The sequence below is a fragment of the Spermophilus citellus genome (genome assembly GCF_964194105.1).
Source record: "Spermophilus citellus genome assembly, chromosome: X".
In the NCBI taxonomy this organism is placed as follows: Eukaryota; Metazoa; Chordata; class Mammalia; order Rodentia; family Sciuridae; genus Spermophilus; species Spermophilus citellus.
Genome location: NC_138190.1, coordinates 131,573,822 through 131,588,755, shown reverse-complemented (window position 1 = coordinate 131,588,755; position 14,934 = coordinate 131,573,822). Strand labels below are relative to the sequence as shown.

The 14,934-nt window shown below is 35.3% G+C and overlaps 1 protein-coding gene across 1 annotated transcript; it reads left to right on the top strand.

Annotated features, from left to right (window-relative positions):
- The first annotated feature begins 969 nt into the window (after positions 1-969).
- MMGT1 (membrane magnesium transporter 1) lies at positions 970-14,702 on the top strand. Its single transcript, XM_081277455.1, has 4 exons — positions 970-1,191; positions 3,515-3,567; positions 6,097-6,200; positions 7,844-14,702. Exons 1-4 carry the CDS (start codon positions 1,113-1,115, stop codon positions 8,001-8,003), a joined length of 396 nt encoding a protein of 131 aa, XP_081133581.1. The 5' UTR covers positions 970-1,112; the 3' UTR covers positions 8,004-14,702.
- The last annotated feature ends 232 nt before the right edge of the window (positions 14,703-14,934 follow it).

Sequence of the window (14,934 nt, the reverse complement as noted above, 5' to 3'; positions counted from 1 at the left end):
GGGTGCAGTTTGGGGAAATAAAAGATGAATTCCCTTTTGGGTATATAAGTTTGAAGTGCCACAGGACCACCCATATGAAAATAAATGTTCAGAAAGTAGTTGGAAATAAAGATCTGGAGCTAAGAAAGGAGATATTTGAGAGAAGAGCTATCAATTTGGAATCACTGTAATATCTATGCTGGTTGAAGTAAGAAATGAATGGATGAGCTCACCAGGATAGAGAAGAGCAGAAAGTGGTAAAGGGGAGAACGTTACTATTGAATGTCTGGATTTTAGGGGGTCAAGACAAATAAAAATGGAGAAAAACAAGTGTGTGTGTGTGTGTGTGTGTGTGTGTGTGTGTGTATATTCCCCCCCCCAAGACCCTTTGAACATTAAGAGAAAAAAACTAACTTTGCTGAGCGCCGCCCGTATGCCAAGTGTTTGGGGCTCCAAATCCAGGTTAGTGCCCTGGAAGCTCCATCTGCCTCCTCAATTTTACACTCTTGCCTCCTTACACTTGCCAGTTCCAAGAGGGCAAAAGCGGGAAAGAAAAGCACACAGCTTGAAGGAAACCAAAATCAAAACCCAAAACCAACGAAGCAATAAACAACAACAACAACAACAAAAAAAAAACATAAAAACAACAACAACAACAAAAAACACTGTTGGGGGACGCAGTCAGAATCCAGCACCAACCACTGCCTCTAGCAACCTACTGCTTACTGCCGCCTCCCCCCCATCCCCGGCTCCGCCCTGGCCTCTCCGCAGGCCCCGCCCCTTCTCCCGCGGCCGGTGTTCATTGGCTGGAGCCCTTCTTCGCTTCCCCATTGGTCTCACTTTCTCCTCTTCTTTTACACCCTCCGCCCCTCGCAGAGAGGCCACACTGCGCAGGCTCGGAGACTGTGACCGACCTTTTTCCGTGTCGCTCTCTCCTTCTTCCCGGCATTCCTGTTTCCTCTTTCTCACGGTTCTCTAGTTATTGCACCACTAAGGCACTTCGCGCCCAGGGCTTCAGTGACGTCATCTTCCCGCGCCGAGCGGACACCCGCCGGTGAAAGAAGGAACAACTCAGCCACACTTCGCGTTATTTTTTTTTTTTTTGGGGGGGGGGCTATTGCTTTTTCAGAATCATGGCGCCATCGCTATGGAAGGGGCTAGTAGGCGTCGGCCTCTTTGCCCTAGCCCACGCCGCCTTTTCTGCTGCGCAGCGTAAGTACCTGGAGGAGGAGACCTCTGTGGTGTGGACCCTGGGGGCGTTATGTGGGTGCACCCCTAAGGGACTGTCGGACTGAAAGTCCGAGGAACGGTTATTTACATTACAGACTCAGAAATACAATTCAGGATCTGCGGTGTAAGGTTTGGGGTTTGAAGGGTGTGGACACCCGAGATTGAAGAAAGATTGGTGTCAGGGTTAGGGTTCAGACCTGGAGTCTGTCGGGAATCGAGGCAAGGGATGTCAGATCCGGCATAGGGCAGATCAGGCAGAGTGTGGGATTGAGGACTTTGAATGCTTGTGGCCTCGTGACAACTAGGTGGACAATATCCTGGGGACTGCTAGGCTGTCCAGGCATAGACTAAGAAGTTAAGTGACCCATTGCCTCAGGGAGGCACTGTGATACCGGTAAAGAATACCGAATTGGGAGTCTGAAGGGACGGTTGTTAAAAACTTGTTTGACCGCGAATCAGTGTGACCTTGGGCAAAAGAGATGTGTGCTGCACTGTATTATAAAATTCAGTCTCTGGTCATTGGTTGAAATTACTCCGTGCTTAGCTGCTACAAGTACAGCGACTGCGATGCCATAAGGGAGTTCATAGGCTACTGGGGGTAAAAAAGTGGATCAAGATATAATCACAATGAAGAGATATAAATATTATGCTAAAAGTTTATAAGGATGCATGGGAGTTGGGGCATTAATTATTCCAGGAACTGGTGGTTCAGGAATTTGTCCCAGATCCTTGCTACTCTGAGTGTGGTCAACAGACCAACCTCCTGGTCGTCACCTGGGAGCTTGTTAGAAGACACTCAGGCCTCTCTTCAGATCTATTGAGTCAGAATCTTCGTTTTAATAAGATCCCCAGGTGATTTGTATGCACATTAGTTTGAGAAGCATGGTCCTGGAGGAGATTAGGATACATTGGAGTACAATGTTAATTTCTATAATAAGTTCCAGCTTTAAAATTATACAATCATAGAGCAAGGAGAGCCCTTGGAGATCACTGAAGTCCAACTCCTTCATTTTACAGATGAAGAAATGCCTGGCTAAAGATAGTGTTAGGGTCAGGTTAAGCTGTATGGAAACAAGAAAGTTAGCTAGAAATGGAACAGACAGTAGAAGATTAGTCCAAATCTATTGTTGGTTTTGGTTTGATTTTTTTTTCTTTATACACCTGTCCTTAACAATTCTGTAAGTGAAAACTTAAGAATATGTCTCTAAACACATTCTCTTTTAAGAAAGAATTCATACACATTTACTCAAAACAGTTTCGATATTTGAAGTCCAATGTACATGATTAAATAGAAATTGCCCTAGGTCTATCTAGAATGAGGATTCTGTATTTTTATGTTTCAAGTGATGAGAATGCCTTGTGGATTTGTCACTGCAGTGAGTCCTCTTTGTAATACTCATGTTGGCAAGACACTAATACCTTTGAAACTAATTATGTCATGTGGGATTGCGGCAGCAGATAGCATGATCATCTTTGCTGTAATGACCTTTGTTATAGTGGAGCAGCTATGGTATAGTGAATCTCCCTAATCCTCACATTATTCCCATTTTGCTGCTTCAGAAACTCAGGAAATGAAAAGATACTGTATTTCTTTGATTCTAAGACATACTCCCCTCTCACTCCCACATTTTAACACTCTAAAAATTGAACTACATGTTACAGTCACTGAGGATGTCTTAACTTGAGTGAGATGTTGTAAATTACCAGTACCATTATCCAAGTTTACCAGCTTTCAAATCCTGATCCTTTTCCTTCATCCTTTGCTGCCTCCTGAAATTAAGGTAGCAACAGAATTATAATTAAAAAGTACTAGATGCAGAAATTGGTGTCCTGGAATTTCTTGTCCACCAGTGCCCCATCATGTTTTTTCCAGAAAAATGTTTCCAGACCAGTATTACATTGGCTTTACTATGTGATGTGGTGCTATTCAGAGCTGAGATTTTCTGTAGACTTATTAATTTTTAAATTATTATTTCTTTTACTACTTAGTGAAATAAACAGTTTTCAGAAGTTTCTCATATTCCTTTAGTAAAAAAAATCATGCTTGGGTATTTCTGCCTCATACTTGCCCATCTATCTCTCTTACCCCATCTTACAAGGTGACAAAGCAGGTCAAAATGACAATGAAATAGTTAATTAAGATAAGGCTGACTGCCTTAGAGGATAGAGGTTTTTGAGGAATCTGGGATTAGCATTACTTTATGTAGCATATAAGTCAGCCACTTCTTTGATCTATTGATTTGCTTGCATTTCAAGAAAGAAAAATGGGCTACAATTTCCTTAATGGTATGCTTCTGGTTTATAGATCGTTCTTACATGCGATTAACAGAAAAAGAAGATGAATCACTGCCAATAGATGTAAGTTGGTCATTTATATTCTATTAAAATATATTTTTAAAATTAGCCACTTTGCTTATGATAATTTTTTTACTGGTTTTTATCATCTTAACATTTTTTTAGACCTGAAATAACATCTGTTCTCTGCTTCACATCACTCTTTGTAAAACCCAAAATTTAGAAACTGTGGAAAATTTCTGTTTTCTAGAACTGTAGTCTTTCTAGGGCTGTCAGTGGTAGAGCGTTTGCCTTGCCTGTGGAAGGCACTGGGTTCGATCCTCAGCACCAAATGAAAATAAAATAAAGGTATTGTGTTCATCTACTACTAAAACATATTTTTAAAAATAATCTAAGGGGCTGGGGATGTGGCTCAAGCGGTAGCGCGCTCGCCTGGCATGCGTGCGGCCCGGGTTCGATCCTCAGCACCACATACAAACAAAGATGTTGTGTCCGCGGAGAACTAAAATTAAAAAAAAAAATAAATTCTCTCTTTCTCTCTCTCTCTCTCTCTCCCTCCCCCTCTCCTCTCTCTTTAAAAAAAAAATCTAAAAGTTACCCTCACCATAGTATGAAAGGGACTTAAGAGATTAATTATTTGGTTCTCAGGAATTTTAAATAAAAAGTCAGTGCTAAATTAAAAAATAAAATAAAAAAGTTTATTACTTGACTTTATTTCTTAGAAAAGTTCCTTCTTATGTAAAGTTTTACAACAAAGCTAATAATGCATTGTTTAGGGATACACATAGATGGGAAATCTAAAGAAAATGTGTTTTTTAAGCTAAAATATTGCATATTCCAACTTCACTCACAATTTTTATCTTTATTAGATTTGAACTTTAAAAAGTAATAAGTTCTTTGTAAAGGAATCAAACAATAAGTATAAAAATTAAAACTGGCTGCACAAAATTAAAACAGTAACAAAACTGATCCTATTCCTTGGCAATTTCATTTCTACCTCTGATAGTTTGAAGTATATAAGGTCAGACTTCTTCCTATGGGTAAACAACATGTATATATAGTTTTATCTAATCAAAACATAGAGTTTTTCTTTTTTAAAAAGTTATTATACATGTGTACATATATAAAATTTTATAGTTTTTTATTATACAATTTATCTTGAACATATTTTCATGACAACTCAGATTTAACACATTCTTGTTAACAGTGAAAAAAGTCTCCTTGGTTCATTGGTGGTCAGAATGTAAATTGGTATTACATATGACATTAGGTTTTAGTCTGAACAGAATAAAAGGTTGTGACAAATTTTTACTTGAGTTGTTTATAATTAAGGGTATGGTAGATGTGGCTACCTATCTATCACATTTTCTTTGTGGTAGATGCACACAAACATTCACACACACTCATGTATATCTATTTTAAATAACATTACAAATTGGAAAATTTTTTAAATTCAGAAAATCACAATCAAGAAAATATGCTTGTAATCTCATGTTGGTTAGTTTCAAACATTCAACTTTGTTGCTTGCACAAATTTTGAGGAAAGCCATTTGGTATTACCTAATAAATCTGAACATGTGCATATTTTATACTCAGTGTTTCCACTCCTATGCATCAGGAGACACACAAGAATATTCAAGTTAACATAAAAATAACAGGAAACAACCCATATATCCATCAACAGTGGAATGGATTAATTGTGCAACTTCCATATAATGAAATACAAAACAAAATGAAAACAGAGTATAACTGTATACTGCAGCAGGGGATAATTTTACAAACATAATGTTGAACAGGAACATCTAGATTCAAAAGAATACACGAGTCCATTTAAATAAGTTTCAAAATGAGCAAAAGTAAAAGGAAGTTAGGGATGAATATATAGCTAGAAAAAATATTAAGAAAAGCAAAGAACTGATTAACACAATTGGGGACAATATTCAACTTTGAGAAGGAGGGTAAAGGAAATAATCAGAGGGGACACAAGGCACCTGAAAGGTGCTAGAAACTGTCTATTTAAGCTGGATAGTGGGTAAGTGGTGTAATTTTATTGCTTTTCTTTACTTTGTAGCATATGCTTTGTGTACTTATTTTGAAAAAAACCACATTTTCAAAATTCTAAGTTACTCCTTCAAACAGGTAATATTTGACAAATGAATACTGATTTTGTATTTATTTAGTACTGTTTTGTTTATTTTAGTTTATTTTTTTAAAGGAGAGAGAGAATATGAATCTTTTTTTTTTTTTTCTGTAGATGGACACAACACAATGCCTTTATTTTTATGTGGTGCTGAGAATCCAACCCGTGTCCTGCCCGTGCTAAGTGAGCGCTCCATCACTGAGCCACAATCCCAGCCCCTATTTGAGTTTATTTATTGAAGCATCACACCTATTTTTGTAGCCAAGCCACAGGATGAATAGAAGATTTTATTGTGTCTGAGTGCAAATCATTTCAAGTGATAATTGATTTCCTACATAAGTGGCACTGAAAGGGACTACTTGTTAGAAGCCATACAGAGTAGAAGAGAAGATTGTGAATGTTTTGTATAATATTTTTGTGCTATTTAGTAATCTCAATCTTTATACTCACAGATAGTTCTTCAGACACTTCTGGCCTTTGCAGTTACCTGTTATGGTATAGTTCATATTGCAGGGGAGTTTAAAGACATGGATGCCACTTCAGAACTAAAAAATAAGTAAGTCTTTCCCTTTTCAGAGGCATTTATTTTGTAGGGATTTGCTTTATTATGTAATTTCTGGCACATGAAACTTGGTTTTCTTCTTACATTTGATTATGTAGTTTGTATGAAGAAGAGGTAAAAATATCGAGGAAGTGTTTGATATGATAGGAAAAATGGAAGCTGAATGTCTGATCATTGATATTAGAATAAGGTATTACCTTATAGTACTAGCTAGACTTAAATTTATTGGTTGGTTGGAGGGAGAGAAATAGATACATAGATAATTCCTCCAAAAGATTAACCACGATCCCTCCTTCTCTCTCTCTCTTCCTTCCTTCCTCTCCCCCCTTCCCTCTCTCTCTTTTCTTTCTTTATTCATCTTTTATCCTCTTGTGACAGCTTAGTCTTTGGAAGAATAATGGTTTTTCTGTTTACTTTCTTGTTTGAACCTGGTCTGTGACATAAGCTCTGCCCACAGGCCCTTTTGTATTCCTGGATGAAAAAAAATGTTACTCTACTTTCTTTTTTTTTTTTATGGACTTTTTCCAAGCTGTTTTCACAAGCTTTGTTTGTTTTTCTTTCTCATATTTCTACTTCAGTTTTGTTTAATTCCATCTCTGAAATTTATCCACTTTCGTGATCCTGGAAATAACTGTATTTTCTTAGAAGGGTTCGCAGTAAAAATGTATGTGTTAAAGGAAACTCATCCCTCCTCACCCCCTTACTTTTACTTTTGATTTGCATCTTTTTGTTGTTTTCTGTTTTTATTGTGCATTATAGTTATACATAATGGTGGAATTCATTGTTACATATTTGTACATGCTGTTACATTTTAATGTACATTTATATACCTCCTGTTTTATATGGGGGTGTGCTTGAATGATTAGGTCAGCTGACTCTGAGATTTGAGTTTTAATCAAAGGAAGGGTTCTTCTGAAAAATAACACTTGAAAGCAAACACTAAAGGCCATACACCAAGGTGTTTGTGAACTTTTTTTTAAAACTATGTAGATCTTACTAGAAAAGAAGGGATATTCCACTATCACTGCTGCTCTTATAAAGAGTCTACCAAGAATCACAGGCAAGGGGCCTGGAAAGAAAGAAGTAAAATAGAATGGGATCAAGTAGGTGGTAGCAAAATATATGATTTTGGCCAATGGGAGGTTTTGTTGTTATGCTTGAAATATTTGTGGGAAACAGATCTGTGAAATGATCATATGGCTGAATAGTGAGGGCCAAATGAGAATAATCAAAAGGTGTAATCTATGGGCATGTTTTTGGAAGACTATTTGGAAAAAGCCACTTTTAGATTTATAGAGGTGATTAAAGTTGACCTAGTGTTTAGTTTATTATTCATAGGCATCCTAAAAGGAATGGATGAATAAAAAAGAAATTTGAGAGCTTTGTGTGGGCTTTCCAGGTTTCTTATTTTCTCTGTACAGTTAGAGAGAGAGAGAGAGAGAGAGAGAGAGAGAGATCTAGTATGATTATCATTTACAGTCTGATTTTATGGGCTTATTAGGCTGAGTTAAAATATAGTCCATAGCAAATTTGTAATTCATTAGAAACCTGGTTATTTTCAAAGATTTATGTGCTTTACAGATTTACCTGCTTTTATAAAGATTTACCTAAAATTGATGCTTTTTTTTTCTTTTAAGGACATTTGATACCTTAAGGAATCATCCATCATTTTATGTATTTAATCATCGTGGTCGAGTACTATTCCGGCCTTCAGAGACAACAAATTCTTCAAACCAGGAGGCATTGTCCTCTAACACATCATTGAAGTTACGAAAACTCGAATCACTGCGTCGCTAAGGTTTTTACAAATTATAATAGCAGGACAGGACACAGAGCTGAATCTTGGAGTTTGGGGTATAAAACACTCCCCCCCAATCAGTATTTATATTGATCTTTCAGACCTAATTAAACTAATCTATACCCCTTGTTTGTACACTGTTAAAAAATCGTAGATGGAGTGTAAGTTATCTGCAAAATGAGTCTTTAATCTTTCATATATATTTTCATTTAAAACAAATTTGCATCTTTTGTAAAAGTCACTGTTTTGAACACATTTCCTTGAAAAAGGTTGGTTTTTATGTTTATTTATTTTCTTAGATTTCTTTTGCACTAGTTTTTAGGAATCCTTTTGGAAATACTGCGTGACTACTGCATTTTGCAGCATGAATTATAGTAAAAAGGTCTTCAGTTCTTATCAAATGGACTTCCCTAATGAGACCAAAATAGTGACTTCTCAGTTTTTCTTATGTGCCCTCAAAGGTGGCTCTTATTTTCCCAAAATACTTGCCTGATATTAATTTATCCTTGATTCTCTCCCCATCCCATTCCTATATACCTTCTAACATCAGTTGTCTTGTTTCATCACTTCTCTGAGGTTCTGTGTGCAGTGAGCAATTTTTGCAATAGAAATTCTGTCATAACAAATGCACTTAACAAGTTTAACTTGCTGTAATGCTGCTTGTGTTCTCCTCATTTAGCTGTAAAAATGTTTCCTAACTTTGTAGTATTAGTTGAAGTTAGACCAAAAAGACCATTTGTGATTTCATTATCATCCCTGTATGGAACAATCATAATCATTGAGGAAAACTGATTACCTGTCATTAGCCAGTTTAACTTATTCAAAGTCTGTGTTATTTCTTACTAAATAAGTGAAAATAAAAGAAGCTTCTCATTAATCTAAAGGCAGAGTCAAAAAAATTGGGCCAAATATATTCTAAATATTTGGAACTAATATATTAAATATTTTAGAAAATTTAAGTCATTTAAGAAATTATAGCCAGTTTAGTTTTCAGTCTTCACTGTATAGTGCTGAAGGTGAAGATGGATAAAGAGTTGGATTTTTTCAGAAATAGTAATTTTACCCTTAGGGAAATTTGGCTAGCTCTTTGAGCAGGAAGCTCAGCATTTTTTGGTAGAGAACATTGCTTTTGTTGAATTGTACAGTTATAAAAACATTACTTTTTGTTGAATTGTATAGGTGTAAAGGGAATAAATGTATGCAGGTTTGAAAAGGAAATATGCTTTAGGCAAGAGTCATAAGATGCCTTTATACCTGATGGCATTTTTTCCATTGGAAATAAACCTCAGCTCTTACATTCTGCCTAGTTGTGCACAACCCTAAAGGATGAGATTATTTTGTCATGGGATTTTTATTGTCATTTTATTTTGTTTTACCAGCTCAGTCGGTGGAACCCTGACTTTGGTCTCTAATGAGACAAAGTTAGAAATCTGCTGATAACCTAAAATAATTTAGAAATGTGTTAAAAATATGAAGTAAGGGATTAAAGTGATGAAGTCAAAATAGCATGTGGGAAACAAGCTCTTTACACCATGCTTGTCTACCATTTCCTCAGGTATGGCCTGCTTTGGGAGAGCCTCTTGTTTTCTTCTCTTTGGGGACTGTCTTCCTTTCTTAAAATTTTTGTAACAATGTATTTGGCATTTGATTCACATACTTTGTAATTCACCCATTTAAAGGTTGTAACTTCATGATTTTTATATTCACAATGTTGTGTGCCCATGATCAGACAAATTTAGGGCATTTAATCACACTGAAAGAAACCCTGTACCCTTTGGCAGTCATCTCCTATTTTTTCCCAGTGGTCCCCAGCCCTAGGCAACCACCAGTCCATTTCTATATACCTATTTTAATCATTTAATATAAATTCATTCATACAATATCTAGTCTTTTGTGATTGGCTTCCCCAAAATGGTTTTCTCTGGCATGAAAAAGTTGTTCTCATCTTGAAAACTCTTATTGTAGGAAAAGAAAGTGACTGGTAAATCAATGAATTTAAGGAGGGAGGGCCAGATACCTCACAGGTTTCTCAGTTAATCTTATGCTCAGTTTAATCTTATGCTGAATAGCCAATCATTCATTGTATACTATTGCTTATAATATTTTGGCTAGTTTGTAGAATGGACATTGAAATCTATCTTTGCTGGCCCAGTCAGAAAAGTCCTGCTAAAAATGATGCCAAATAATTTGGCAAATAATTGACATAGCACTTTTCAGGTGTCTGTCTTTGTCAGCACCTCATATACCTCGGGCCAGGTGAGCTCCCCAAATCTCTTTTAAAATTTACTCCAGTGAATTTCTGCTAAGTATGTACCATAGGACTAAAGGTGATTTGAGTGCATTATAACAGTGCTAAATGTATTAAATGGAATTTTATTTACATTACTATGAGATAGTTAATTATTGCCTAAAGTAGTTCAAAACTATAGTGATGAGAGTTAGTTAGTCCTTCAGTTGACTATGATTTCAGTGACAATTCAGAAATGTGAGAAGTGCACACCAATCAAAGTTCTCTAGAATACAGGAAGACTCAATAACCAGGGAACCAGCCAATACTATGGGCTAATGGCCCAATGGCAGGAAATGGAGATTGGTGAATTAGAGACTATTATGCTCTGTAACTCCCTAATAATTGTTCCCAAGCATCGTGGCTTATTTTTGAGTGGCATGACAGCATCTTCCTGGTTGTATGTGGCCTCTTTCCATGATGTATTGAGTAGTGTTGTTTGTTGTGAGCATCGATGCCTGTAACACCAAGCTAAACACGTTTGGAATATGTTTTCTCTCTTTAAATGACCTTGCCCTGTCCAATAAATAAATGATTGTCTTGCCTTGTTTTTGGTGGTGTTTTTTTTGTTTGTTTGTTTGTTTTTAACTTTTTTTTAAAATCTCATTTCCTCTGCTTCACTATCCCCAGAAAAATTTAAGAGTGTATTTCATGACTGTATTTTTTCTAGCATGATCCTGTTTACTAAGTTCCATAGGTACTTTAATTGTACATGTAAAGTCTCATTGCGGTTTTGTTTTTATAGTCAAAATAGAATGCATAACTTCATTTATATTTGTATGTCATCAAATGCCCTTTGGGGTATAAGATAGCAGTATCCAATCACAAATGTTTATTTTTCAAGATGAACTTTAGATACTTTAGATATCATTTTGTCCGTATCTAAAATTTGCCGTAAACTTTATTTTGAAAATTGCAAACCTACAGAAATGTGAAAGAATAACATGATGAATGAACATTTCATTTAGATTCATCATTCATATAGATTCACTATTCCTAAACATTTTGTCACTGATGCTTTTGCTTTCTCCAAATGTTTTCCTTCCCCTGCCTCAATCATTTGAGATAAATTGTAGGATTTTGTCATCCCATTTTACAGCATCCTTACATGTGTCAGTGTGCCTCTCTTACAAGAGTGAGGATATTCTCCCATTTAACCATAATACCATACTAAATAATACCATGACCTAAAAAACTCAATATTATTTCATATTTAAATTTCTGTATGTATCCCCAAAATAGATTTTTTAGCTACTTTGAAAAGGTTCACAAATTATATTGATCAATGTGTCTATCTAGTCGCTCTTCAATAATAGTTCCTTTTTTTTTCCTTTTACAGTACTGGGAATTAAATCCATGGCCTTACACATGCTAGGCAGGCAAGTATTCTACCACTAAGCTACATCCCCAACCTTTTTAAATTTATTTGGAGATAGAGTCCCACTAAGTTGCCCAGGTAGGCCTCAAAACTTAGAGTCCTTCTTTTGCAAACTCCAAAGTAGCTGAGATTACAAGTGGGTACCACTGTACCAGCTTCCTCTACCTCTTAAAAAATATTTTCTAAATAAGTTTTATTAGAACTGATTTAGACTTACAAAAAACTAGAGAGGGTTCCTATATGTCCTACACTTAGTTTCCCCAGTCACTAGCATATTAACATAAGACATTTTGATAAAATCCTTGGGCCAATCTTAATATGTGTTAGTTAAAATCCATACTTTATTGAGATATTCTTGGGTTTTTCCCTAATGTCCTTTTTGTATCCAGGATACTTCCAGAGTACCACATTACATTAGTCATTATTATTAGATTTCTGTCGTTTTTGATTATCTTGACAGTTTTGAAGAATACTGGTCAAATATTTGTAGAATGTTCCTCTACGTGAATTTGTCTGATGTTTTTTCCCCATTATTAGACCAGAATTGTATTTTTTGGAAGAACACCAAGGTAAACAGCCATTCTCATAATATCAAGGGTACATACTATCACAGTTCGCATTAACCTCGGTCAGTTCAGCCAGGTTTCTTCAATGTAAAGTTACTCTTCTTTCCCCTTTTCCATACTATACTTTTTGAAAGGAAGATATCATACATAGTCCACACTTAGGGAGTGAAAAGTTATGCTCTTACTCCTTGAGGAGAGAGTACCTATATAACTTATTTGGACTTATTCTACAAAGATATGTTTCTTCTCCATTTAGTAATTTAACCAATTCTTTACTTATATCAGTTTGCATTTGTGGATATTTATACTTTGGGTTATCATGTAATACTACTTTACATTATTGCTGAAATTGTTCCCGATGCAAACATTGAATGCTTTTTTAGTGGGCTCTTCTGTCCTTTGACATGCCCCCCCCCACCCCCTGCCACTGCCATCATTATGGATTTTGAAATGGGGGTATTTCCTTACTTTCTGGCACTACTTTCAGGCTCATGTGGTACATTTCCTTCACCAGTCATTTCTCCAGAGCTCTGAATTAAAGAACAGTATTATAAACTAAGACCTGGCCACTGGATTTCCTCATTGCTACTAGCATGTCATTGCTTCTAGGTCTTTTTCACAGAGAAGGAAATATATATGTACATAATAACCTATGAATTTACACATAAATGTAAAGTTTTCTGTATGTAACATCTGTAGTTCTATTTATGAAACATGAATTCACGCTGATATTCCATCCATTACCACATAGATCATTCTAACCTCTTTCTCTTGCTTATGTATCAACTCCCCCTCAATTAAGAAAACTGATTCCAAACATCTGCTCTGCTATCTACTTACTTGAATTGTTTGATTCCAGTATACATGAAAAGTGGTTTCAGAATTGTAAACCTATACACCCTCGGAAAACAACTTTATCAAAGAATACATGATTATGTAGGTTGTGTTTGCTGTTGGTTTATAGACTCATTTCCAAAGTTAACTTAGGTTACTCAGGTTAATGCCCCACTTTGATATGTTTGTTTCATAAATTTGTAATAAAGTTAGGTTATTTCATCACATTCCACATTCTATTCTGGAATTTCCTTAACCTTGTAAATGATTTTTTTAAAATTTCTATACATTAGGGTTCACTTTTTGTGTTCTAAAGTTAATCCATAGTTACATATTCCCAATGACATTATAATATAAAATCACAGCCCTAAAAATCCCTAAACTTAACCTATTCGTCCCTCCCTCCCCTTCCTCTAGGATGCTGTTAACCACTGATCTTTTTAATGTCTCTAATAGTTTTGCCTTTTCTAGAATGAAATAGAGTTGGAATCACACAGTATGTAGCATTTTAACACCAGCATCTTTCACTTCAGAGTATGCATTCAGTATTCCTCTGTCTCTTCATCTTGATAAATCATTTATTTTTCACTCTGAATAACAGGATGTTGTATAGATGTCCCTACATTATTTATCCATTTATGAATTAAAGGACATTTTCGTTGCTTCCAGTTTGTACTGGTTATGAATAAAGCTGCAGTAAATAAGAGTTTTTGTATAATTTTTCAAATTAGTTGAGTAAATACCAGTGAGCATTTGCCAGTAAATGCATGGAAATGGAGAAAATCATGCTAAGTGAAATAAGCCAGACTCAAAATCAAGGGTTGAATGTTTTCTATCATTTGGAAGCTAAAGTAAAATAAGGAAAAGAAGGGGCTGGGGTTGTGGCTCAGCCATAGAGCACTCTCCTAGTACGAGCAAGGGCCTAGATTCAATCCTCAGCACCACATAAAAATAAATAAATCAAAGGGATAAAAAAAGGAAAAGATAATTGGGGAGGGGATCAAATATCATAAAGATGTGGGAAAGTTCAGTGAAATACACAAAAGAAAAGAAAAAGGAAGGGAAAAGGGAAGAAATATGGAATGATTTTTTAAAATTTATATATATACCAATGTACCAAAGGGAATTTCATCTTTATGTATACATAGAAAGTACCAATAAAGAAAAAAAGGATGGAGAAAATAAAGAGGAAAAAGTGGGACTGAAATCAAATTTCTTGTATGTATAATTTTGTCAAATGGAATCAAAATAATATGTAAAACCACAATATTCAATAAATAAATAAATAACCAGTGCTCTTGGGCAGGCAGGTGAACCAAGGCCTGTGAGCCAAATCTGGCTTTCCTATTTTTGAAAATAAAGTTTTATTGGAACACAAAAAAATGCTGTACATATTTTGTTTGATTTATACATATTTCATTATTTTGGTGCTATTGCAAATATTATTTTTGAATCTTAAATTCCAATTGCTGGTATTTAGGAAAACATTTGACTTCTGTATATTAACCTTAATCCTACTCCTTGTTGTCATTATTAAAATTCAGCAATGGATTTTATATTTTGTCAAATGCACTTTTGGTATCTATAAGGATAATCACATTTCTTTCGTCTTCCTATTAAAGTGGTGAATTATAAGAATTGATTGTCAATGTGAACCATATTTGCATTCATCAGGTGAAGCAAGTATTCATTAAAATAACAGTTTGCTAGAAGTTTTAAAAATGTTCTTTAATGTTAGTCCTGTTTTATCAAATTTCTTTAAACCCCAGATTCACTAATAATACTAGAATTCTACTAAAAATGAAATTTTATTAAATTTTCTTTTTCATTTCTTTTTCATCTGGGCTTCTTTATTCCATGATTAT